This window comes from Mustela erminea, chromosome 12, assembly GCF_009829155.1.
Source record: "Mustela erminea isolate mMusErm1 chromosome 12, mMusErm1.Pri, whole genome shotgun sequence".
Classification (NCBI taxonomy): domain Eukaryota; kingdom Metazoa; phylum Chordata; class Mammalia; order Carnivora; family Mustelidae; genus Mustela; species Mustela erminea.
Window position 1 is genome coordinate 26,866,805 of NC_045625.1, and position 27,238 is coordinate 26,894,042.

At 44.6% G+C, this 27,238-nt stretch overlaps 1 protein-coding gene across 5 annotated transcripts in view; it reads left to right on the forward strand.

Annotated features, from left to right (window-relative positions):
• Positions 1-4,313: 4,313 nt before the first annotated feature.
• Positions 4,314-27,238, forward strand: part of ABCA1 (ATP binding cassette subfamily A member 1) — a 127,881-nt gene continuing 104,956 nt past the window's right edge. Inside the window, exons 1-3 of one of the 5 annotated variants that reach the window (XM_032308438.1) lie at positions 4,314-4,338; positions 4,664-4,834; positions 25,695-25,858. In XM_032308438.1, the coding sequence (XP_032164329.1) occupies positions 25,793-25,858 (66 nt within the window). In that variant the 5' untranslated portion in view covers positions 4,314-4,338; positions 4,664-4,834; positions 25,695-25,792. The other 4 variants (XM_032308434.1, XM_032308435.1, XM_032308436.1 and 1 more) reach the window with 4 other exon arrangements.

Sequence of the window (27,238 nt, forward strand, 5' to 3'; positions counted from 1 at the left end):
AAGTGGGCTGGAGAGTTTCGATAAAAGGGAAGGAGCAGAGATGAAATTTGGCTATTAAGAGAAGGAATTTGGCTATTAAGAGAAGGAGCGCTTAAAGAGTGGTATATTGGAAGGATGGCTTTTTTTTTTTTTTTAAGATTTTCTTTCTTTCTTTCTTTCTTTCTTTTTTTTTTTTTTTTTAGATTTTATTTCTTTACTTGACAGAGTGGCAAGCAGAGAGAGTCGGGGGAAGCAGGCTCCCTGCCAAGCAGAGAGCCCAATGAGGGGCTCTATCTCAGGATCCCAGGATTCCAGGACCCCAGGACCCTGGGATCATGACCTGAGCAGAAGGCAGAGGCTTTAACCCACTGAGCCACCCAGGCTCCCCTGGCAGGATGGCTTTTAAAAAGAATTACAAGTCATTGATCAACTAGTAATTCAGAGGAATATATCTGTCTATAATTCAGGCTAACTTGCTGATCCCAATGACAAGCAGAACAAACATCTTACTCAAGTCCAGAAGCAATAATGATTTTGAATGTTGCTTACATGTCAGTAGGAATCACATTAATACAGAAGGCAACTGATTGCATTGGCCCAATTAAATTGAATTTGTATGTATTCAGGGCCTGTGTGTTTCCTGGTTTACTCTATAGATAATAGTATTCCTTATATATTTTTAATTTGAATATTGATTGCTTGATGATTTGTGTCCAGCCATGTGTTGGAATTAAACTGACTCAAATATGAATGCTAATAAGTCCTTTTATTCCTTCTTATATGAGGAAAAGAATTACCTTTTTTTTTTTACCCTTAATTTTGAGGCACCTCACATTCTCCAAGAGTTCTAAAAAAATCCAGCTATTAGGTCTTAATTGTAACACATTAAGCTTGAAAAGCTATTTTATTTTTTAGAATACTTTCTTTTTTGTTCTTCATTGACTTCCTGGAATACTGTATTTTTTCAGTTTCCAAAGGAAACCAAAGAATGTGCCTACCAACCAAAAACACATTTGTAGTGAAAATCAGTTATGTTTTAAACAATGTGTATCTGTACATTTATGCAGACCACTTAATAGATATTATCTAACAAAGAAACATCCAAACAAAGCCTTTTAGGCAATCCCTAATTTAAAAATCTCAATGGAGTGATAAAACGGAGCTTTTCTGAAGTTCCATGACCTCTAGCAGGGTCCCCAAGGCCACAGCTGCCTGAAGGGCAGCAAGTCTGTAATTAGAAGAGACGCCAGGGTGATCTCAGAATAGAACTTCCAGCGACCTGGGCTACATTTACAGAATCAGCTTCTCTAGAGCAACAGCAACAAAGAAGGGCCTTCCTACTTAATGTTTGGAAAAGGTCACCTGATATGGGGACTTGGGATTTTTTGTGTTGGTGTTAGCAGGAATCAAAAGAGTGGAGAAAAGCTCACTACGGCATACTCAGGAACAGATCAACGCATGCTACTCAAGGGAGTGCACTCGCACTGACACTTTCTCAAAAGACACATCCCCTTACACTCCAACTTTTGGAATTCAGTATTTTTGTCACATGAACCCTTCACACTTGCAAATATGGGCTTGGTATCCTCAGACGTAAGTCCTTGGGTCACCTCGCTAAGTCACTTAGCCTCTTCAGGGGCTTGGGCTCCTTTATTGGTTGAAATCAACAAGACTAATAAACATGTTTCAACCATTACATGTGTGTTCGTGTGTTCGTTGCAGAGGTGAGCAGATTCTTGACACCACAGATTGCTAGCACTTAGTTAAAAATGGTCATGGGCCACCTGGGTGGTTCAGTCAGTTAAGTGTCTGACTCTTGATTGTGGCTCTTGTCATGATTTCCGGGTTGTGAGATCAAGCCCAGGTCAGGCTTGGCATTGGATGTAAAGCCTGCATGAGATTCTCTCCCTCTCCCTTTGCCCCTCCCCAACCCCTACCTCCCTCTCAAAAAAAAAAAAAAAAAAAAAAAAGTCATATTTGGTGTTGGAGCCATAGACTTTTTCTTTTTTCTTTTCTTTTCTTTTTTTTTTTTAATTTAATTTATTTATTTGACAGTGAGAGAGAGCACAAGCAGGCGGAGCAGCAGGCAGAGGGAGAGGGAGAAGCAGGCACCCCGCCAAGCAAGGAGCCCGACTTGGGGTTTGATCCTAGGACCCTGGGATCATGACCTGAGCCGAAGGCAGTTGCCTAACCAACTGAGCCACCCAGGCACCCCGGAGCCATAGACTTTTAATTTTAATTTTAATTTCAAATCATCGGCTTTCCTCTCTCTGAGGCTTTTATTCTTCTTGGGCTCATCTCTTTTCTCCAGAATCCTATCTTTGTCTTGTACAGAATTTACAGTCACTCATTCTCCAGTGGCACATTCTGAGGGATTACTTTAATAGGTGTTTTCTTGAGAAACATTGGTTTCAAAATTCCAAAAACAATGATTTTGGTGGTGGGATTTAAAAAAAAAAAGACTTTATGTATTTATTTATTTGTCAGAGAGAGAGCACGCGAGCACAAGCAGGCAGAGTGGCAGGCAGAGGCAGAGAGAGAGACAGATCCCGACGTGGGACTTGATCCCAGGACCTTGGGATGATGACCTGAGCCAAAGGGAGTGGCTTAACTGACTGAACCACCCAGGGATCCCTTGGTGGTGGGATTTTAAGCACCGTGACAGGTGGGTGGAGGGTGGGTGATAAGGCAGGGGATGGAGAGTCTAGGACACCTATTCAATTTTCTGATCATACTTGGAATTATGGTATCGGCTCCTCCAGGAGCTTTCCTTTGTATCTAGAGGGTCAGAGAGTTTGCTTTGAACTCTTGGCAAGACCTGGAGTTTAATGGTTTGGCATGGGAAAAACTTTGTAGGCCATGGCTGGTATCCGAAAATGACAGTAAAAATCAGCTAATAACACCCTCTTTGTTTATAGTGTCATTCTTCCAAGGGGGTCAAATGAACAAAATTCACTTTCAGAAAATCCCTGTGAAGCAGGGAGAGCATACATAGTCTCTTTCTTTTACAGATGAAGAAATGGAGACAGAAATTTGTACATCATGGGGTTTGGCCACATTCAACTCAGAACCCAGTCTGTTGGCCATGGCTATCCTTTGAGCCAAGGCAAGATGCTGGCCCCAGGCTTCAGAAGGCTTGACTCTGGCCCTCCTCAAATTTCAATCCTTCCTAAGGGTGAGCCATACACATGGCCAAGGGGCCATGCCACCAGCGTTATGACTACCCAGAACTCCTTGCCTTAAGGCCTCTTAGTGTACTTCTGGAGCTTGCATGGGCCTCCTCACCACATCTGTCCTGAGTATCATCAGAACCACTGATGTGTGCACGTGCCCAGGTTGTGGCCTTGACAGTGGTGTAGTGTGCTGGGACCTTGTGCAGCTGGGGTCCACATGCACACAGTCGAAATTCTCCTGGCATATGACAGAGCTGGAGGTGGGAAGAGAAGGGCTTTGGGGGGCCACCATCTCACTCTACCACTTTCTTGCCAAAAGTCAGGTCAGACTGTGAGGAGTCCTAATGTGAACCTGCCCTTCCAGATTGCTTCAAATACATCTTTGTCAAGGTAGGAGACCTTTATCTTACAGTTTGTTGGCTTGATTTATGACTTAAATATTTAGACAAAGTATGTGGGCCTCTGTTGGTACTTCTGCCTCTGTCCCTCAAAAGTTATGGGCAGTCTGCTGCTGACTGTCGTGGCTCAGCCAGAGGAGGAAGCTGGAGAACTGGAATGGCTATATAATTTCACAACGGTGATTTTCTAGCTGCACTTTGCAAATCTATAGAAGCCAAAACACAGGCTCTGTGTATTTATCACTGGGGCTCTGACCGATATAATGAAAGTATAATGTGTATTTATCACTGGGGCTCTGACCGATATAATGAAAGTATAAAGGGGACTGGTTCACTGTGCCATTTTTTTGTGGCCTCCCATCTCCCCCCAGTTTGCAAAGAGAAGGAGGAAGAGGCTTTTCATTGTCCCTTCCACAGACCTGGGAGGCCCAGGCTGGGAATCCCAAAGGCAATAAATAAACTCCTATTGAATACCAAAGTCAGGGTTTGGGGTGGAAAACAAAAACTGCTAATTATCCGGAGGCTCTCCGTCCTTCCCCCCACACCCTGGGCATTTGAAAGGGAAGGCCAAAGGGTTGGTGTCCTGAGGGGTTTTGGCCCTCAATCCCTCCGACTGGGTAAAGTAACAAAGGAAAAAAAAAATGCTGAAAGCAGGAGTTTAGAGGAAGCGATTTCCACTCTTGCTATTGGCCGAAGGAAACGTGGAGGAGACAGTCTCTGACTCAGCCCCAAGCCCCAGGTTTCCCGCTTTTCCCAGGCGGGCAGGCTCGTGCAGAGCAGGGGGCACCCACCCTGGACCCGCTAGGCCAGCAGCGCCCCCCACTTCCCGCCCCCCGCCCCCAGCCCTGCCGGGAGCAGCGGGACGTCGCCCGTTTAAGGGGCGGGGCGCGGCTCCACGTGCTTTCTGCTGAGTGACTGAACTACATAAACAGAGGCCGGGGAAGGGGGCGGGGAAGGAGGGAGAGAACAGACTTTGACCGATAGTAACCCTGGCGCTCAGCGCAGCCGAATCTATAAAAGGAACTAGTCGCGGCAAAACCCCAGTAATTCTGAGGGAGACTGAGTGGGGCAGGGACCCGGCGAGCCCAGCCGACACCTCTCTCCTGCAGGTGGGCAGGGCAGGGGGCGCCGCAGGACCGGCGCAGCCAGAGCCAATTTCTCGGGGCCGCTTTGCTCTTTTCCCCCCTTTAAAATTTTATTTTATTTTATTTTCCTTTTCCCCTTCTCCGGAAGGGTTTTTCAAGGGGTTGGGGAAAAAGACGCACGCACAAAAGTGGAAAACAGGTAAGAGGTTCTCCAGTGACTTGGGCGTTATTGTTTTGTTTCGGGGCTGAGGAGGCTCTGGGAAGCGCTGGGTTTCGGGGACTAGTCCGAACCCCCACCTCTTGCAGCGCAAGTGGGGCGGGGGCGGTGTAAATGGAGAGGACGTCCTAGGACGAGCTCCAGCGACCCAGAGACGCTAGCGCTGCTGCGTTCGGGGCTCACCCGGCGGTGGGGCCGGGGAAGCATCTCTGGGCGTGGAGACCCGGGAGCCGTAACCGCGGGCGCAGTGCGATTGCGGGGGGAGGTAGATTCTGGTCTTACTGGGGGCGCTGATGCACGGGCTGGGGGTGGGGGAGCGGAAAGTGGCAGTCCCAGCTCCGAGCGCTTCCCTTTGTTCGGAAGAGCCTGAGCCGGCTGGAAACCCCTCTGGTTGCAGGTCGGCCGGCGCCCACCGGGACAAATGCCAGTACTGACTCCCCAGTGCGTTAAGGAGCTGGTTTGAGTCGGGGTCTGACCTGGGGATCCGCCCCGTCCGCCCCCGGATTGGAGTGGCGCGTTCTTGTTCCCCAAGAACTCGACTGGGTGGTGTCCCAAACGGGGTCTGTAGCGCTGTTGATCACTTGAGGCCTCGGGGGCTTTGTCTGACTTGGGGTCCTGCGTCTGGTCCCCGTGCGCTCACCCAGCTGGTGTCCCTCGCGCAGCGAGGGGACGCGTTTTGTTCCTTTTAAAAACAAAAGACTTAGAAGAAGAGCCTGCGGAGACCTGGAGCTGAGATGCCGGTTCCCCGAGCCCCCCCTCCTTCCTGCCCTTTGCCGTTTAGTCTCCTGGGGCGGCCTCAGGCCGGGCACGGATGGGGAAGCTGGGGCAAGCCGGTGCCGCGGAATGACCGGGAGTAACCCCGGCGGGCGGCGCAGAACTCGAAGCTCCGCCGCCGGGCTGGGCTGGGTGGAGAGGGGGGGAAGGCTGGGCTCTGGCTGCCGGTGGCCCCGGGGGACTGGCCCGTAGCGCCTCCTGTCCGAACGGCCTGGGAATCGACCCTGTGGTTGGATGGGGGACCGGGCTTCACAAGGGGCTGTCGCTTTTGGGTTCCGACCAAGATCCGGTGAAGACGGATGGTTGGAGATTGGGAGGAAGCCTGGGGGATCAGGCGAAAAGGTCGTTTTTTTTTTTTTTTTTAAATCAGAATGTTTCCTGATTCCCAGACCCTTGTTACATGAGAAGGTTCTTGGCGTGGGCCAGTGCCATGAATGTGTGTAGGTGTCTGTTTTTCAGCACTTAATCTTATAGAAGGAAATAAACAAGGTGTGCGTGCGCGTGTATGTGTGTGTGTGTGAGAGAGAGAGATGGAGAGAGAGAGAGAAGCGTCAGGCTCTGGGAAGTAATCGGCCCTTATCTTTTGCAGTGTTGATATCTTCAGCTTTTTAAAGCCCCAAACTATTATTCAGTGACACCTCACAAAGTGAGTGGTATATGCATTAACGTAAAGGAGGACAAATTTGATATTATAAAGCATTTCCTTGGTGATGAAAATCAGCAAGTTACTTTTTAAGGCCCCATCTGCACCCCCCCACCCCCCATACCTCACAGAATTTTCCAAGTTCAAAGGCAGTCTTACTGGTTCTTTTAACAATAGTTTGGGACCCAAACCTAAGTTTTGGTCTTCTTTTCAGACAGAACTTAAATCCTAACTAACAAAGTGCTTCATTTCTCATCTCCCTTTTGATTTCAGCCCATTTTCCCTCATCCCTACCACAAAAATAATGGAGGCTTTCTGTTGTTTGAATCATTCCCTTGAGACACTTCTCCCATATCAAAGAAAGTGTGAAAGCATGAAGAATGTTTTGGAGTAGAACCTCTTCAGATAGAATAATAATTTTCAAGTATAAAGTTTCCATTGTCAGCCTGTTCCCCAACTGCTCCTATAAAGCAAATAATTCATGATAGAGTTAAAAAAAATATTGGATATGCGGGGCGCCTGGGTGGCTCAGTGGGTTAAAGCCTCTGCCTTCTGCTCAGGTCATGATCCCAGCGTCCTAGGATCAAGCCCCGCATGGGGCTCTCTGCTCAGTGGGGAGCGTGCTTCCTCCTCTCTCTCTGCCTGCCTCTCTGACTACTTGTGATCTGTCAAATAAATAAATAAAATCTTAAAAAAGATATATTGGATATGCAGGTATCTGCTTGGAAAAAACAAAAACAAACAGCGGTAGAATCAGAGTGACCAGGCTTAATGATAACCACAATCCATTTAAGGGACAAGAATTGCTATTCTAGTCAGAGTAATTCCCTTGCAAGGACAAGTCTCATGTTCCAGAATGACATACCTGATTTTGAAGGGGCCACCAGTGATACGTGTGTCTCCTGTCCTCATGAGCTTTTGAAATCCCAACTCTCCTAAATCTTTTAATTTATATCTAAATAGAGGCCTATAATGGACACGTTTTTTACTTAGGGCATATTTATAGTTCATGTGAGACTATGGTCAGTTCAGGATTGAAAAAGGGTGGTTAGGGCTTGGTTGTTTTCAACCTCTGCTCTAGGAAGTCCAATGATTACATTATTAAAAATGAATGAAACTCAGCAACACAGCTTTTTATTATCTTCTGTAGTATTTACCTTATATGGAGAGAAGTTGGAATATTTTTCCATCAAAAATATTTGTTTAGGGATCTGACTTCCCATCAACCAAGCGACTTATGCTAGGCTCATAGTGATTGAGAATTGTCAATAGTTTTGCTATTTCAGTTTTTAGCTTGTAATTAAGTGACATTACCTTAGACTCTTTAATTATGAACATTTTGGATATCTAGAAATTACCAGTAGACATGTGGTTTTGTATTTCTCAAATCCAAATACATTTTCATTTACTGTGTATTAAATAATGCAAGTAAAATGCTCTTTATGGCTGTTACTTCGACATCAGCTTTTAAATGATCTTTCTGAAAATTTGTTTTATTTAACTGTTCTGGAAGAGGGCCTACATAAAAAAACGGAGACCCTCTTCATATCTGCATGTGGAAATAATCATAAATGCCAACGTTATTGCAGTGTTTATTTAATAGACACTATATAGCACTATGTACCAAGCACTAGTCCAAATGCTTTTCAAATTCTAACCAATTTAATCTCTACAGCAAACCCATTTATTATTCCTATTTTACAAATGAAGAGACTGAGAGGTTAGCTAACTTGTCCCTGCTCACACGTCTTGCGAGTTGGCAAAACTAAGATTTGAACCCAGCCAGTGAGTCCCAGAGTACTTTAATGCCCACAGTAAACGTTGAGGTGGGAACAATTTCAGCTGCTGTAAGCAGAGGACTTTTGAGGATGCTTCTTATGTTTATGGTACATTCATCTGCTGGAGACCTTATCAGACTCTACAGCCTGTATCATATTTCCCTTGTTTTTTGGGAGTGAGCCAACCAAATTCTCTTCAGCTTGGGACATAGGTTGCGCAGGGGATTGCGACACCATGGAAAGAACAGACAATAAAATGTACTCAACTCGAATACTTTTCTTGGTTTAAAATGAAAATTTTACTATTGCTTCAGTCAGATATTTGTAAGTAGGTCTATGCTATCAAAGTGTTTTCCTGTGTAATACATATAGAATGGAAGGGCAGAGTATTTGGCCATAAAAATCTAAGGAACAAAAGACAAAGGAAGAAGAACTATTAGTTTAGCTGTCAATTCTAACATGGGAGGTTTTTTTTTGTTGTTTTTTTTGTTTTTTTTTTTTATTGTAGTACAATACAGTTCCTGCTTGTTTTATCCTTCATTATGTTGTGGGCCTTTTGAAATAAGCTATTTCTCTGTTATTGCTATTACTGTCTAGGAATCAAATTTAGCCATTTCTTAAGGCATCTTTCTTTGAAAGTAATTACAGTTTCAAAGTCTGCTTTGTAAAAAATGAAATTGTGATAGCAAATTAGAAATCAATTCTTAGAAAGTAGTTCTGCTTGGTTAGAAGCAGTTTCATTTATTGTTGATTTCCTGGGTGCTGAATGTTGATTTAGGCATTTTCGATGATGTTTCGGTTCATTGTCATGGGAACAACGTGAGGGTAGGTACTATTATTATCTTCATTTTACAGAGTGGGAGACGGAGGTATAGACAGGTTAAGGAGCCTGCTCATGGAGTTTGTTAGGTAGTGAAGCTGAGGTTGCATCAATTTCCATGAATTTACCAATATCCAGGTAAGGACTTTGTCAAAATACCCAGTTTTGACAAAAGAAATAGTAGCAGAAGGCAAAGAGTGATTCTCCTTTTCATCTGGTTATTTTAACCCCAAAATAGTTTCCTGGATAGGTGACCAGCATACATGCTATTAGAATGGTACATTTTGGAAGTATTTAAGGCCAGAGAATGAAAATCTCTTATGTAAAATTGCTTTCCGAAAGAGTTTCAGTTACTCTGCATTCCGTTGAGATGATGAACTGTATGAAAGCAAAGGATTCATGCTGACAACAAATTGCAGGTGCATCACACATGGGTCCTGGAACAAAATAAACTTTGAAGTCCTGTCTGTTTCCATTTTGAAAACTTAACTTTAAGACCTGATTTGAATGCCATCCCTTTCGTAAGCTGGATTCCCTCCTCCCTGCCAACACAGAGTGAAAATTAGCCCCTTCTTTTTTACTCCCTTAAGATTGGATCACAGCAGTGTTCATGCCATGTATTTAATTGCATTCTTTTGTTATAGTTAACATTTGTTTGTATTCCTCTTGAGTGTATGCTTCTCCTTGAGAACGTCTTTGATTCATTCTCCCCAGTCTTTAATTCAACCCCCTTGATGTGAAAGGGGTTCAATAAAAGCTGACTTGAACAAGTCAGACAAAGACAACAGGAAACTAATGTTTCCTTGCTGTATTCTAAAAGACAAATTAGAATGATGGCATAATTGTAGAAAAGCATTAGAAATAGAGGGATGTGAGTTATAATAGTTAAGGTTAGGTTTATGATAGAGATTGAGAAATGTTAGCACATAGTCAATTTAGGCCAGCTTAGTTTTTGTAGAACAAACAATTCTGATTCCATTCAGTTTCATTTCTCTTTTTTGAGGCAGCTGTGATTTGCAAAAATGCTTTAATCTGTGACATCTCACTGTCAAATACTTTGATTTGCACATTAATTAATTTTTAAGACAAGAATGAGATAATTCACCAAGTAATATAGAATTTAAATACTTTGAAAAAAACAAAATAACCTTTTATGCATAAGATCTGTTCTTCTTTCTGTGTGTGTGTATGTGTGTGTATTTGTTTAAAACTCTGCAGCATTTTCTATGCCAAATCCAACTTCCAAGAAGCATTTGGAAGCCAAAGCATTTTATCTGGCTAGTCTTGAAGTCCAGATGTTTTATCATAACTGGTATTTAGTGTGGGACATTTCCCAAAAAAAAAATTTTTACGTATATAACCAATCATTTCTTGGGAGAGGATTTTTAACGATTTTGAGCATATAATGAAAACAATGGATTCTCTTCAGAAAAAACATACATAGTCATGTACATTTCAAATTTTATGTATAACTACATATAATTATATTCTACATATAATTTCAGAAATCCACTAAAGAGCCATGTGTCTTCAGGGAAGTCATTTTACTTTTTCCAGGATTTACGTTCTTGGTTTATAAAATGAAAGCGGAGGAAGCGCATGACTTTTATTTTATTTTACTTATTTATTATTATTATTTTTAAAGATTTTATTTATTCATTTGACACAGAGAGATCACAAGTAGGCAGAGAGGCAGGCAGAGAGAGAGAGAGAGGAGGAAGCAAGCTCCCCACGGAGCAGAGAACCCGATGCGGGACTCGATCCCAGGACCCTGAGATCATGACCCGAGCCGAAGGCAGCGGCTTAACCCACTGAGCCACCCAGGCGCCCAGCGCATGACTTCTAAAGAGCCCTTCTAATGTTTACATCCTCCAGCTCTAGGTCTGAATTTAGGAAAAGGATGATTCTTTGATTGTGGCTGCTCAGAGATATATCCTGCAGGGCCTCCTCAACATTAGTGTAACAGGTCATGTGGGTTTCGTGAGGTTGAGAGAAGACGCCCAGGAAATGCCTACGAGTATTCCTGATGAGTGTGAAGGTGACACAAAAAGGTGATGGGAGGGGCGCCTGGGTGGCTCAGTGGGTTAAGCCGCTGCCTTCTGCTCAGGTCATGATCTCAGGGTTCTGGGATCGAGTCCCGCATCAGGCTCTCTGCTCAGCGGGGAGCCTGCTTCCTCCTCTCTCTCTCTGCCTGCCTCTCTGCCTACTTGTGATCTCTCTCTGTCAAATAAATAAATAAATAAAATCTTTAAAAAAAAAAAGTGATGGGAAGAGAGGAAAGTACAAGCAAAAAGCTGTTAAAATTGCCTTTTTATCTGTGTTAATGGAGGAAGTTGTGAATCATAGATCCAAAAAGGTGTTCTCATCTGAAATGCAAAGGAAGGGGGAGTTGGTTCATCTCAATACATTTCAATAGAGCAAATATGATTTAGTGAGATATCGTTCTTGTCTCCACTTCACCATTTGGAGGATCTCTCGGAGATAAAATATTCATTTGGACTCTCAGGCCTGGATATATCTCCATTATGGGTATAGGTTTTGCTTCTCATACTCACGCCGTAGTCCTATTAAGCAATTATGTGGAAAGGAGTGCTGGTGCCCATGAGAGGATGAGAATTGGACTAACCAGATTAAGGATATTCCTAAATACCGCAGAAGACTCTCACTGGGGGTAGGTGGGCAAGACAAAGAGCTTTCTGAAGCATTGTCCTGAATTTGTTGTTACAGAGATCAAAACAGATTGGGACCAGAAGGAAGAAGAAGGGAGAAAAAGGAACAAGAGGTTTTAGACTTGGAGGAAGGGGGCACAAGAGGAGGAAAGATGCCGCAAAGAAGTTTCATATCCCTATTTACACTTGCTTTGCAAAATTCCTGTGGGATGCCAGGTTGGGAATAATTGCTTTTGCCAAGGGTCAAACCAAGCTTGTTTCCTTGAAGAAGCAAGTCCCCAAGGCGGTGGCAGTTTGAAATCGATTGCATCTGGTGTTTACATGATCGAAGTTTGTCATAAAGGCAACACTGAGGGAAGCAACAGCTTTCCTTGGAAAGGCAGCGAGTATGTGAAGACCCAAACTAGAGTTTACATTGACCTGAGGATCCTTCTCTACTCCCAGATGCAGGACTTTGGGATGGAGGTGGCGGTGGCTGGGGTGAGGTGTGGTCCTTGGTAGTGGAAGAGGGAGGGAAGAGGAAGGTAAATGATTAGAATAATGTGTTAATATGCAGAAACTACCATGAAACTGGTTTTTGTTTCTTCAGCAGAGATTTTTTCAAACACTGTGTAAAGTGCTGGGGTTCTGAACAAATGTCAAAAGACTTTGAGGCTCTGCCACCATAATGATTTTTAGCTTGGCATTCAGGGCTCTTTGAAATAAGACTTTTGACAGCTTTGTCCTCCATTATAAGAGGCATCCCTGAACTTGACTCCGTTTTTCGCCAGTGATGAGTGTGGCTTAATAACTATTTGTTAACTGAATCTCCCTCTACAGGTTTTCCTCATACCTCTGACTTTGACTTGAGGAGCCCCTCCTGGCTAGTTTTTAGGCTTCTCATTGTTCTGGAGTCTCACATTCATCCTCTGCGGCTGCTTCTGTTTGCACTATGCCCTCTGCTCCTGTTCCTCACTGACTGACATTCCTCCCGCCGGCCGTGGGTAGAAGCGAGCACGGCCGAGGACTAGGCCTTCCGCCAGGTCACCTCCTGTCATTGTCACTGTATCTTTGGTAGGCGGCACATCAGCCATTCAAGTTATTTCAGTTGACCCACGTTTTTGTAATCATTAATGGATTTTTAAAAGTCAACCTTACGTGTGTCCTCTAAATTGAGAACTGATCACAGTTGCCTCAAATAAAAGGTTAGTCACAAAATAGAGTGAAAACAACTTTTCTCAACAGTCTTGTCTATAAAATAAACTTGTTTTCGAAACATGCTAACGGACTATGACACTTCTTACTTTGTTAAAAAGCGGAATTGGCCTGCGTTAAAGAGGTGCTGAAGAAAAGGCCAAACACAGACTTTCTCCATAATGTAACAAAAATTGTTGTAAAGGCCAAAAAAATGCTGAAAAGATTGAATTTTTCTCATGGTGTGAGTCCGAGTTTAATACTGTGCCTGGCCATCTAAAATCCTCCAAGTGGCATTTGAGTAGCTCTTTTTTTTTTCTTTAAAGATTTTATTTATTTATTAGAGAGAGATTGAGAGAGAGAGCTAGCATGAGTTGGGGGAAGAGCAAAGGGAGAAGTAGGCTTCCCACCGAGCAGGGGGGCTCGATTCCGGGACCCCAGGTCCTGACCTGGGCTGAAGGCAGAAACTTAACCAACTGAGCAACCCAGGCTCTGGAATTTGAGTAGCTCTGAAATCCTTCTTGTGTGGCCTCTTCTCACATTTGGGGGAATGTGGGGGACGCCACCATTTTCAGATGGTGTACCTGATACAGAGAGTGGGTTAGTAACTTGTTCAGTTCACGTAGTTCGCTAATGGCAATGCCTGGGATTCAAACTCGAGTCTGATCCCCAAGCTCCAGGCAGTTTTTTTAGATTCAGAAGATCTTCTCCTCCAGCCTCTTCATCATCAAGACTTGTTTTCCGTACTGTGGCTCAGAGCAGGAGAGGGACTCGCCTAGATTCACACCCCGGCGGTCATTAACTGGAAATTAAAAACTTGGCCCCATATGTCTTTAATCCAGGGTTCTTACTGATGTACCGACATTTTGGGTGATATTTATAGTGTCCTTTCAGGAGAGAAAAAAGAAATTGTGTCTATAAAGGTCTGTCCTTTTCAGCTTACAATGGACACTGAATCCTTGAAAATTGGGCTCGCCTCATTTACTTGTTGTCTGTTGATCCAGTTTGAATCTTAAGGGGGTTTTTCAACTTTTTTTTTTTTTTTCGTTCTCTCTCTGCAGTAAAAACGCTCCTTGGTTATGAGTTTGAATCGGAAGGAAATCCCCACAGCAGTACTGAAGTTTCAGCCTTTGCTGGGATCTGTTTCCTTTATGCAAAAGTACAAAACCCTGTGCTAATTTTGGCTGGTTAAGATTAATTGTGATTCAAGGCAGACTGCTGTGTGTGTGTGTGTGTGTGTGTGTGTGTTTAACTTTAATGATTGTGTTCATTGAACAAGGACCTTGAATTCAAGAGAAAGAAAGCCTTTGGTCAAGTTATGTTTATTCAGTTGTCAGTCCTTTTGCAGGATTTGCAAATTTAGTGGAATTAGTGCCATTTTCCAGTTTTCAATCCCGGTCACATTTCACATGATCATAGCTTGGCTTTCTCCTCCTCTGCTGAGCAAACGGAGGGTTGTCTGACAGTGGGTTCCATTAAGGGGAGTGCTGGTGCCCCCGTGGGATTCAGGGACCAAAAGGCACTCTGTTCTTTATGCTGAGCTCCGTTTGGGGATGCTGGTGCTCTCCTGAAGTAGATACTTACTTAGCATGGCTGCCTGATTGTGTAGGTATTTAAATGCCGCTATAAAACCACTGTTGAAAAAAGTAGGCTAGCAAGAGTTCTAACCAAGTTTCATGTTGTTTTCTCCTTGAGCACTTTTTAAAATATGACACATAAAATGTTTGACTTGTGAAAATCTCAGCGACCCTGCTTTCTAGAAGGAATACTCATCATCATAATAATATTGGAATAAGGCAACTCTGTTTCCTCTGAGAAGAATCTCCCAAACCTCAAATAATAGATTTCATGTGGCCAGTACTTTAAAAAAAAAAAGGGGGGGGGCTAAGATCCTTCAGTTTTTATTTTTCAGAATCACAAGTATGCGGATTTAAACTTGTGATCTTATTCCTCTTCTTAGCAAAGAGCCAGCAACATGGTTTGTTTGGGTCACTCTAGAGAAGGACTTCAATGGTCAAGTTGGGAGGGCAGGGCTTACCTGCACTCCTGTGTGTCTGGCCAAGAACCAGGAGTAAATTCCCACTTGCCTAGTTACCTGGTCCCTGCTGGGCTGCAGAAGCAAGCGTCGTAGACACAGGACGCAAGCCTTCTCAGCTGTAAGAGCTGGCTGGTGAAAGGTGTTCTGGACAAGACTGCTGGGTTTGGTCACACACCGAGTGAGCTAGAACTGGACAAAAGCCTGGAGATTAGGTAACTCGTTTTGGCAAAAGTAAAGGGAATAAAGTATTGAGGTGCAAAAGTTTTACCCAGGTGTTGCTATGCTTCATTGAGCGAGATTTTGACTTGAGCCTATGGGTATAGAGTTCAAGGGTCCTGAGCCGTGCTGGTAGTCTTGTATTTAGGCTTGAGCCCCCAGGGGAGGAGTTCCTGGAGCTGGCATGCTTAATGGGGGTTCTAGACCCAAGTCTGGAAAATTATAGATTCCTCTTTGCTCACATGAATGCAGTGAAAATAAATGTGCTTCCCAGAAAATTAGAGCAGCTTTGAGAACAACCAAATTAAAGGTGCTCCAGCTTGAACCCGAGTTTCTTGGAGCACAGCTGGAAATTTTGTCATGCTTTTGAACTAACTGAACCTTTCCTTTCAATGCAATTTCTGATTTGTTTCTGTAGGCAACCTGTTTTAATTCTTCTCTCCCATTCCTGAGGTCGGACCTCAGAAGCCCTCTTTCCTCAAATGTTTATGGAGCGTGGAGTCATCCGGGCCACTGGGGTCCGTATGGCAGAGAATAAGATGGTGAGACAGACTAGCTTGCTCCATGCACGTGGCTTACAGTTTTAGCAGGGATCACCCGATAGGGTCAGTGCCCTGAAGAAGACTGTAAGGAGAGCTGAGAAGATGGAGGAAATATAAGGTCCAGATAGCAAGTAGGTAGTTGACATAGTGGCTGCAGGAAGTGGGGTGGAGAGGGACATGGAGCCAGGCCCTGAGGACTTGGAGGAAGGCAGCAGCGTGCTTCCATGAAGAATAGGAGCCAGTTGCCAAGAGTGTGGAGAGAATTGTGTAAGTAAACGGTGGGGGTCCCTGAGAGCGGGTATTGTGGTAAAGCAATGCCAGAAGTGTCACCAGGATTTCAGGGTCACCCCGTCACATTGAGCTGGGCCCTGGAGAGAGCTCCAGTTCATTTTGTAAAGGCCTTTGAGGGAAATAGTACCTTCTGTGAACAAAGAAGAGAGAAGAGAGATTCCTTTAATAAACGGCCCACTTTGTGCCCCACCCTTCATGAATGCTTCACCCTGTGAAGTCAGCAGCACTAATCATTATAATAGCTACCATTTACTGGACACTTACTTTGTTCCAGGAACTGACTTAATGTTTTGTATACATTATTAGTTCTATTTTATGAAGAGGATCCAGGGGTTCAGAGTCCCTAGAGTCCCAGCGCTCTGCTGAGCAGAGTCAGGATTCCAACCCAGTTTTCTCTGACTCCAAAACCTCCCTTCTTGTTGCTAGGCCAGGTAATTCAAGAAAATAAAAGAGTTAAGGATGGTTGGGGGGAGTTTCCTGTAAAGTAGCATAGGCCCAAAGGAAGGGGGGAAGCCAGTGAAGGGATTTGGGTTTTTCTGTCCCCAAGTCCTTTGAGCACTTTTATAAAAATAAACCCTTCAGGCTAGGAGAAGTTTAGACATCTGAAGATGTTGACCCTTCAGAGATGTAAGCAAACAAAGTGGTTTTTGCTGATCCAGTCACGAAGCCTTTTATCCTAATATTCTCTTGGAATACCCTCCTGCAACAACGAGAGGGAAGGAACATGATAGTCTGCAAATAGAGGATTGATTGCTCTTGGAGACTTGCTTGCTTGTGTTTCTACAGCGCAGGGGGTTTGTGACTTCAATAGTTCCTTCTCTTGCACGTCCTTCTTATTTTGGCATTATGAGGGTGGTTAAAAAAATGTTTTTCGGGTGCCTGGGTGTCTCAGTGGGTTAAAGCCTCTGCCTTCGGCTCAGGTTATTATCTCGGGGTCCTGGGATCGAGCCCCACATTGGGCTCTCTGCTCGCCTGGGAGCCTGCTTCCTCCCTCTCTGTCTGCCTCTCTGCCTACTAGTGATCTCGGTCTGTCAAATAAATAAATAAAATCTTTAAAAAAATGTTTTTCTATGATCTATAATGTTGACAAGTTGATTTCTTTTCAACAGGAAAGGTTCTTTTTCCTGCGTCCTGGGTAACCACTGCCCCCCCCCCCCCGCCCCCCACCAGAGAGAAAGCAAATAGTTGTATTGTTTGTTGAAGTCTTCCTTTGAAGGTTGGCCCGTGTTTGTTTAATGGAAATCAGCAGGGGGAGAAGGGCTATCTCTAACATTTTGTTAGAATTTCTCCATAATTCTACAATAGTGAAACAAGGACTTGGGTACAGAATGGATTTGCTTTTGGAACCTGTGGCTCTTGACAGTTTTAGAAGTCTTGAGACTGTTTGAGCAAAGTAGCAACCGCCGTGTTGAGAGTGATAACTAGGATCTTTGGTTGTCCAAATATCGGTGATGTGATAGAAATAGATTTAAACCTTGTGAGTCTCCTTTAAAATAGAATCGTGAACTACAGGAGGAATGATTCTTCTTCAGGGCTAGTTATGGATTTGATAGTATTCGTGGATCTCTTTCAGTTTTTATGTATTCATTTATGTATTCATTTCGTAGCCTTCATTTTGAAATTAGCTATTAGCAGATACTTTTGTCCAGGAAATTGAATATATATTCCTCTATAAACTAGTTGGTAGTAATAATCAAGTATGATGCATTTGATATTTTTTAAAAAGGTCCCCGGAATCACAGATTGTTAGAATTGCTAGAATTCATTGAATCTGTATTTTAAAAATGGGTATTGTGATAGCAGCAGAGCCTCTTCTATAATAATCAAAATCTTCTAGAATGATAGAATGGCTTCCTTTTATCCTTGACTTTTTATCTTGGAGGATTTCTTACATCTTTTTCCTCCTCAAATTTGAGTATTAAAATGTTACGGTTTAAGTAGGAATACACCCTTAGGGGTGGTTGAGTACCACAAATGATCTTTCTGTAGGCTCTAGTGACAATTAAGGCCAGTTTCACCAAGTTTATGGGTCTACAGGATGGTTAGGAAGTGTGAGGGGTGGAATTGAGGGGATTAGCCAAGATGGCTTTAAGTACAGGTGGAGAGCTCGGTGGCATCTGGAACCCAGAGGAGTTAAACTGAGGCAGTCAAATGAGCTTTAGACTGACTAAAGCCAGGGTCAGCTGGGGAGAAGTCACAGTCCAAATGTCTTCTTCCCATCGCAGCAGCCCCGTCCTGTCTTCAGTCATGGGTGCAGTGAACCTGCGGCAGCCCGGTTTTCTGACTTGTCAGTAATCTCATTAGCCTTTTCCGTGAATGTGGTTACTGATCCAGAGCCATGTGCTCAGAGATGCAGTTAAAGAACAGACCTTTCCCAAAGCAAGCACGCTCTGCTGGCTTTATGGGTTTCCTATCCTAATTTTGCAGGACTTTCCACATCTCTCTGGAGATGAGGAGGCATCTACATCGGGGGTTCTTTCTCTTGTATCAACATCTCATGAATAGATGATCAGTTAAGATTTAGTGCCAACTCATTTTCAGTTCATATGTGATATGGTTCAATTCTGCCTGAAATCTACCTGCTGCTTTGTAGGTTACTGGCGGGCTGTTAGTTGATATAAGAGGTTTCATCGGGAGAGATGCTAAGATGCTAAGCTATTGTCACAAATTTCAACTTCTGTCTCACTCCTAGTAACTATGTAGATATTTGTCAATGAAGCAGAACATACACTTTGTTTATTGAAAATTTAAAGAACTGACAGTTATAAGACCACTGTTTGTGAAAAATGAAAACCAGTTGCTGACTGCATGTTCTGGGTGTAGGAACTATTTGGGTAGAACTTGTAAGAAAAATGTGTTCAGGAGAATGAACAGAATCATAAGAGAAATATGATAATAGGAAAGAGCATAGAACAGTTGTTGGAAAAAAGTTACTTCTTGAGGAGTGTGGGGGTAGCTCTAACTCTAGGGGTTGAGTCTGGGCAAGTCACTTGCTTTTTTGGAGCCTTCAGCTTCTCTCTAAAGCTGAGGCAGGGGTGTGGTAGGAATGGGTCTCCAAAACCACATGGAACTCTTTCTATCTGAGGAGACAACCGGCTGGAGGAGGGCTTTGTGAGGGCTTGTTCTCTTCTGCCTAGAGGGGCTTACTTCTCTGCCCCAGTGAGAAGTGGTGATGGTGTGGTCCTGCTTGAGGACGGTCCTCCTCTGGCATGTGTCCTGGCTGAGGTGTTATCGTCATGGTTGTCCCCCGCCCGGCCTTAGATGGAAGCTCAGGTCTATAGTTGTTAAGTCCTGGCTTCTTGTGCTCCCAGCGTTCTTGCAGAAGGAAAATGGCCAACCCACCCTTTGGTTACTGCAGAGACTAGGAGGAGATCCTGGCAGCAGTGCAAACATGTGCATTTTTTCTCCCCTGTTACATTTCCGTAGACAGATTTAATGCCTGGGAAGGGTAGAAGGCAGTCACGGGAAGTAGTTCCTGTTTTTCTTTTGGCTTTGCCAAGTGAGGGAAAAAACCCTCCTACCTTGGCTTTGAGCAGGACTTCTTTCTCTCCCCTCGTTTCTTCTTTATATTTTTATCTCTCTTTGCAATCTACACGTGGTGTTCAAAAGAGCCACACGTTTTGGTGAGGAAGGGCGTGGGAGAGCAGTGGGGTAGGTGCTAACTGGGGTCATCTATTTTCCTCTTCACACCAAGCCTTCTGCAAACCTATAATTAGGTGTTGTTGTTGTTGTTTTTTTTTTTTCTTGTTTCTTTTGGCAGTGTCACTAAGTCTATCTGACATTCTGGATATTGGTTTAGGGAAAAGTTGAAAGAATTCAGCTGTCATTTGGTGACCCTTTTGCTACTAGCACAGCCCAGTGTCATTTCACTGTCCTAAAGGCACTTCCTCAGAAAGGAGTTACCCCTCCCCCCATACTTTCCCCTGACTCTGCTGTATTTTTCTTCATTACTCCTACCGCCCACTGCCTTAACAACCCATTGTGATTTGTCTATATTCCGTCTAGAGTAGAAGTTCCACAGGAACAAGACCTTTGCCTCTTTGGTTCACTGAAGAATCTCCAGTGTCTAGAACAGAACCAGGCACATAATAGGCACTCAGTAATATTTATTGTGCTAAAGGGATCCTTGCAGAGTGAAGGCTTCCTTATTTGTTGAATGAATATGCAGTGAATATTTTTTCAACTGTTCACCTTGCTAGTGAATCACACCATAATCAGACTTTACACTGTACAGTCCCAGGTCCTCGAAGGCATGATTGGATGTGTGGAATAGATTAACTATTAAAATGGAAGGCAAGTGATTTTTGGGGGAGGGAGTCAGGTTATTGATGTAGAATTTACATACAGTTAAATTTACTCTTTTAACATGTACAGTTTGATGAGTTTTGATGTCTCTATAGTTTCCTAATAACTGCCAGAATCATGATCTAGAACATTTCCATCGGCCAATACTCCTTTTGCAACCTGTTTTTACCTCCACCCATTACCACTGATCTGATTTCTGTCCTCATTGTTTTACCTTTTCAGAATGTCTTGTAGAAGGAGTCCTCTAATAGGTGGTCTCTTGTGTCTTGCACATTTCCCTTAGTGTAAGGCTTTTGAGATTCATCTATGCTGTTGTACCTATCAGTAGTTTGTTCTTTGTTTATTGCTGAGTGGTATTCCATTTAAATCTACCCCTTAGTTGATAGACATTTGGGTTATTTTCAGTTTCGGCTATATAAGTCCATGTAAGACTTCTATAAACATTCACACACAAGTCTTTGCTTGAACAAAGACCCTCCTCTATCTTTTGGGTAAATACCTAGCATGAGGTGGCTGGGCTGTATCATAAGTCTGTGTGTAACTTTACAACAAATCGCCAAACTGTTTTACAAAGTATCTGTTCCATCTTACATTCCCATAAGCAGCACGTGAGAGTTCCAGTTGCTTCACATAACTTGCTATCACTTTAAAATTTTAAAAATCTTGGGGCGCCTGGGTGGCTCAGTGAGTTAAGGCCTCTATCTTCGGCTCAGGTCATGATCCCAGGGTCCTGGGATCGAGCCCTGCATCGGGCTCTCTGCTTCGCGGAGAACCTGCTTCCTCCTTTCTCTCTGCCTGCCTCTCGGCTATTTGTGATCTCTGTCAAATAAATAAATAAAATCTTTAAAAAATTTTTTTTTAAAAATCTTTATATTCCAGCAGATGTGTAGTAGTGTTTCATTGTGGTCTTAATTTGCATTTCTCTGCAACTAATGATGTTGAGCACCTTTGCTTATTTGAGAAGGTTAAGTTTTAGCAGCCTGTTGTATTCTCTAGTTACTAATAATTTTATAATACCAGGGGCGTTTGAAGTGAAAATTTCTCTAAAAAACTGGTTAAAGAGTTGAAAAGTCCTGGGGGCACCTGGGTGGCTCAGTCAGTTAAGTGTGAAACTCTTGATCTCAGCTCAGGTCTTCATCTCTGGGTCACGAGTTCAAGCTCCGTACTGGGCTCCACACTGGGCATGGAGCCTACTTAAAAACAAGCAAAAGATTTGAAAAAGGTCCATACTGTACAAAAGAAGGTGAGGGTGTGGAAACTATGTTATATTTGGCAAAAGATGGTCCACCTAAGTGACTGATGCCAAGAGCTGGAGAGAAAGAGCAGCACCTAGGACGTGAGCATGGAGATTGGCAGAAGGCAGATTTCCTGGCTCTGCTGGCCTGGGGATGGCTTGCTCAGGCCTTAGCTAAACCTGGTGTTTGTGGGAAGTAGACTGTGATTTAATTACATTTTCCCGGATGCCCCAGGAATCACCTGGGAAAGCTCAGCAGTCCTTTGTGGCTGCAGACTGTGTGGTAGAAGCCTGATGAACCTAGAGTTCCCTCTCTGGGGACAATTTGCTGGAATCGGTTAATCAAGATTGAGAAATCAGTTACCGCAGGCCCAGGAATGCCACCGCCCTTACATTCTGAAACCCTATTTCTCTTGTCCATCTCTTAGTTAATTGAGTAAGCAAACATTCCGTGACTGCTTACCACATGCCAAGTACTAGGAACACAGTGATGAAGGAAACAGAAATGGTCCCTGCAGACTCAGAATGTGAGAGAAATGCTTCTGGGGAAAACAGAGGCATCCCTGAAAGCACCCCGGAGGGACTCCTAACCCAGGTGTCGGTGCCGGTGAGGTCATCAAGGCAGGATCCAGGCAAGAGGCAGCTAAATGGAGACCTAAGATTGAGGAAAAGTTAGCCAGGCTGACAGTACTGGGAGAAAGGGTTTCTGGGACAGAGAACACACCGAGGAGTAGGAGAGAGTTTGACCCATTCAGAGCTTGTAAGCAGTTTCTTCTGGGCAGGGTTTGGGAGGTGGGGAGCCATGTGAGAGGAGTAGGAGTCATCAGGGAGACTGGCTAAACCACCATACGGAGTGGACCTCGTCCTCAGGGCGGTGGGGAGCTGACAAAGGCTTCTGAGAGGGCGATAGCATATGTGGATACACAATTCATCCAACAACTGCAGCTGCTTTGTGATAAATGGATGGGAGGGGACAAGACTGGAGGCAGGGACACCAGTGACGTGGCTGCTGTGGCCACCCAGGAGTGGGATGAGAGTGGCCTATTGACTGGCGGTGATTGTGAAGTAGGACCCTTTCCAGCCAGTAACTGGAAATGTGCGTAAGGGCAGAAGCAAGAGTGGGACTAACTTTGAAATATTGAGAAATCTAGTACATAGTACTGCATTCTTCTTGGTTTGTTTGTTCACTTCCTTGGAAAACTAATGTAGAAATGTCCCTTTGGCTTCAGTTACCTGAGCAGGGCGTTTTGGGCATTGCCAAACCCTCCTTTGTGGACAGAGTTGCTCTGATCGCTGTGTTCTGAAGTGGGAGGAGGGAATTACACAGAAGGCCAGGGCCATGCCAAGTTGCGAGGGGCATTTGGGAAGAGAAGCCTGTCTGTGTGCACCCAGCGAAGCCAGAGCGGAGTCTCCAGTGCTGCTTTGGGCTACTTCTTCCTGACAACCTTCTCTCTATGTCTCTTGGAGGGTCCCTGGGCCCAGAACCCTTGTCTGGAGATCCAGAAACTCTACTTAAAGGAAAAGAGTCCCCAAAAAAACTCTTCCTGGCCTTTCTCAATTCATGAACATTCTATCGAGGTGTGTCTTATTTTCCGCTGAGATTTCCCCCTCAGATTTGGGGGGGGGTCTGTGCTCGGGTTTGACCATGGGGGTCTCTAACACTAGGCTATTCAGATTTTATCTTTCCTACCTGGCCCCTACTACCTTTCCTGAAACCCATGATGGTTTTGCTAGAAATAATGGAATAGAAATGAATGTTTGGACAGGATACAACCATTTCTCTGTTAGAAGGTACTGATAGAACAGAGAAAAGTGAGGAGAAGGGAACTCATTTCTTTGGCATTTACAGTGTGCCATGTACTGTGTCAGGAACTTATTTATATTATCTTATTTAGTCTTTGAACACTCATGCAAGGTAGTTATTGTCATCTGCATTATTTTGATGGGGGAAATTAATGCCCATAGAGTATAAAGGCTTGGCCAAGGGCCCATAGTTGGGAAGCTGGGGTTACTCCCTATTGGGGCTCTTTCTGCTAGGTTAATTGTCCTTTTGAAATTACAAACTTGCATTTCAACCTCCTCACTGTTACCTTGGGGATCTGAAAAGATTCCTGTAGCTTCTAAATCAACTAAGTAATTTCTGGAGGGCAGCTTTTGCACAAGAAAAACCTAGCTAATTGTTTATTTCAGTGTTTCTGGAATGCAAGCCCTATGCTAGGCCACTTACAAAACAATTTGGGATTACAAACATGTCTCACAGTCCCATTCTAGCTCTCAGTGCCTGGGAGGTCAGTTGACATCTTTAAACAATCAAATTGCCAACAGAACGGATGAATTGCTGGTTTAACTCTTCTTTCTGGGGTGAGAAATTTGGGGAGAGGGTCCATGTCCTAGAGATTTGCTGAGCAAATGATAAAGAGAAAAAAGAGGTCCTAAAGCTTGAATATTTGGGAGGAATTCCCGATTTGTCCGATTGTCAACGAATGAATTAAAATACAGGGACACTTGGGTGGCTCAGTCAGTTAAGCTGCTGCCCTGCGCTCAGGTCATGATTGCAGGGTCCTGGGATTGAGTTCCGCATCTGGCTCCTTGCTTGGCAGGGAGGCTGCTTCTCTCTCTGCCTCTGCCTGCCACTCTGCCAGGTTGTGTGCGCGCTCGCGCGCTATCTCTCTCTCTCTCTCTGACAAATAAATAAATAAATAAATCTTTTAAAAAAACCAACAACAACATAATGTAATAGTAGGGTCACTCCTTCTTCTTTGACACTGAAACTCCCTCCAATCTCTTTCCTTCTCTAGAGGTTTTGAATGCAAGTCCTTGAGGGGTAAGTGACTAAAGAGTAAAATCCTGCTAGAGGTTGATCTTTGCGTTGAGATCTCATTTGGACTCAACAGATTTTTATTTTTATTTTTTTTTAAGTCTTTTTTTTTTTTTAAAGATTTTATTTATTTATTTGACAGAGAGAGATTACAAGTAGGCAGAGAGGCAGGCAGAGAGTGAGAGAGAGGAGGAAGCAGGTTCCCTGCCGAGCAGAGAGCCCGATGCGGGACTCGATCCCAGGACCCTGAGATCATGACCTGAGCAGAAGGCAGAGGCTTAACCCACTGAGCCACCCAAGCACCCCTGGACTCAAATTTTAGTCCAATACTTGGTTTTGTATCCATAGGTGGTCACTACATTCGTTTTTTTTGCGATTTGTTCCTCATGCCTAATCTCCCACTCCCACCTTCTCTCCACTCGGGGCCACCATGATAAACTGAGCTATTTAGAAGTAAAGCTGGTTTCTGCCAAGAGTTCGTGACTACGGAGGGCCCGCAGAGCCTAGCTTTGACCTGTGTGTCCCTCCCTTCTTCTTCCACTTTTTTTTTTCTGCCCCTTCCCCAACTTTAATTTTAGTACAGGTGCTTAGTATAAATTCCAGCATTTAATAAATACAGTTGTTGAGGGGCAGCCGGGAAACACAGAATGTTGTATCCCCGTTAATGAGAACCATCCCTTCTCCCACTACGGGGAAGCAGTCCCCGCCGTGGTACCCGTGGCCCCTGACGCGGCGGAGCCGGGCCGGTGCGCAGGCGCGGGCAGAGCAGCCTGGCCGTGCGCAGGCGCAGGTGGAGCAGAGCCAGAGCGTGCATGTGTCTGGACAGCGGGAGCTTGCTGCTCTCACAGGTGATGCTCTCCGCCTGCGTTCGCTGACTTGTTTCTCCACGGGGTGTTGTTTTCTTTCCACAGACACACAGCGCCGGGATTGTCCCCATCATCTGGGAACCAGGTGTCAATGACACTTTCCCCGTGTTTCCTCAGGGTCTTCTCCCACGCACTGTGGCTTTCCAGATTGGGAAACTGCTTTCTCGATGGTGCCATCTATCATTTGAAGGACACAACTGTGTGGCCAGATGAAAATGTACCCCACAGCAGATTTTCAAGGAATAGCAGAAATTACTCCAGATTTGATGCAAAGTTTATAACCGCGGCTAACATTTTATGAGAAGGGAGGCATTTTCTTAGGGGTGGCGGGTCTCTGGGATTCCCATATGCCATTTCCAACCTCAGTGTTTGACCCAACACTTGAGTTTGTTTTCATAAGGGCATTTTCCAATCCCAGATGATCACAGCCATGGAGCTAAAATGATTAGAATTATAATGACTAGCTTCCAGGCGGCTGCTGGAAAGCCTCCAGAATTCGGGTTTACAGGAAAACCCTGAAGCCAGAAGCTGGGCACTCGGGACTTCCTGAGAGCAATGAGGATGCCCATCCGGGTCCTGAGGTCTAAGGTGAGGGGGCTGGAGCAGCAGCCCTCTCTGGCGTCTGGCTTTGGAGCAGCAGCTGATAGCGCTCTCCCCTCCTGCTTTATCTTTCAGTTAATGACCAGCCACAGCGGCCCTGCCGTGAGTTGCGGCCACTGCCTCCACGGGCTCCTGAGCCACACGCATCTGCTGGGGGTGCTAGCAGCGGTAACATGGCTTACTGGCCTCAGCTGAGGTTGCTGCTGTGGAAGAACCTCACTTTCAGAAGAAGACAAACAGTAAGCCTGGGATTCTCCGATGCGGGGTGGTGGGTTGGGGTGGTGGTGGGGGGGGCAGTGTTCTCCCTTGCTTTTCTTCATGGTTTCCAGTTAGGGGTGGGAGGAAGGAGGAGAGGGAATCCTCTCGGTTTTCTCAAAGGGACTGGATGACTCTGGCCCTGGTGGGCACAGGTCCATGTGGTCCTGAAGTAGCCCTGTTGCTTATCAGAGAGGGAAGATTAGGAGCCAGGCAGAAACGTTAGCTTTAGTGTGTGCTAGTGCCCAGGCATGGGTTCTGACCTCTGGAATCTGTCATAGAGTTGCCTCTGAGCATCCCACTCTTTCCTTTTACTGCAGCCCTGGGGGTCCGTTGGCTCTGCGAGAGCACCCAAGGGCCCATCTGTTTCTGGGAGGTGAGTTAAGTGAGTTAAGGGCCCAGCTCCTGTAGAGACTGGTTCTTGTGGACTCTCTCAGCTCTGACTGCAAGCCAGGAGGAATATAAGACTGAGATTTGTTTGATTTCTGTGGAGGTTCTAAGCCATTCGTTTCCTGGATGGGACACAGAATTCTTTGAGTAATCCTGAGAAGATCATCTTTAATGCTCGGGTGAATGGTATTTTTACACAGAGGAAGGGGAAGGCTGTGAGGCATGGTGAATTCCCTGAAGCCCAGACATTAGCTCTTGGCTTGTCTAGCTCCAAACACTTGGACACTCCATTTAGGTGTCCTGGGTTTAGCTGTACTGACCTGTAGTTGGCCTCTTTTTTCTCTTTTCTTTAAAGTTATATTTATTTATTTCAGAGAGAGAGAGAGATTGCCCGCAGGGGCTGGGGGAAGAGGGAGAGGGAGAGAGAATCTTAAGCAGAACCCCTTGCTGAGCGCGGATCCCAACATGGGTGTCTCTCTCTTATGACCCTGAGAGCATGATTTGAGCCATAATCAAGAGGCAGGTAACCAACCGACTGAGCTGCCCCTGTGTCCCTACTGAGCTATCTTTTTTTTTTTTTTTTAAAGATTTTATTTATTTATTTGACAGACAGAGATCACAAGTAGGCAGAGAGGCAGACAGAGAGAGAGAGGAGGAAGCAGGCTCCCTGCTGAGCAGAGAACCCGATGCGGGGCTCGATCCCAGAACCCCGGGATCATGACCTGAGCCGAAGGCAGAGGCTTTAACCCACTGAGCCACCCAGGCGCCCCCCTACTGAGCTATCTTAACTAGGCTTAACAGGTCTATAACCAAAAGGATAACCAAAATGATCATCTTTCTTAGACTCAAAGAACCATAAGAGACCTTTGAGAGAACTTAGTGTTTCTCAAACTAGCATAATGCTTAGACCTTCTTTAAAGAACAGAAGTGTCAAGGTCTCCTTGTGTTCATGAAATTTCTTTTTTATTGTAATG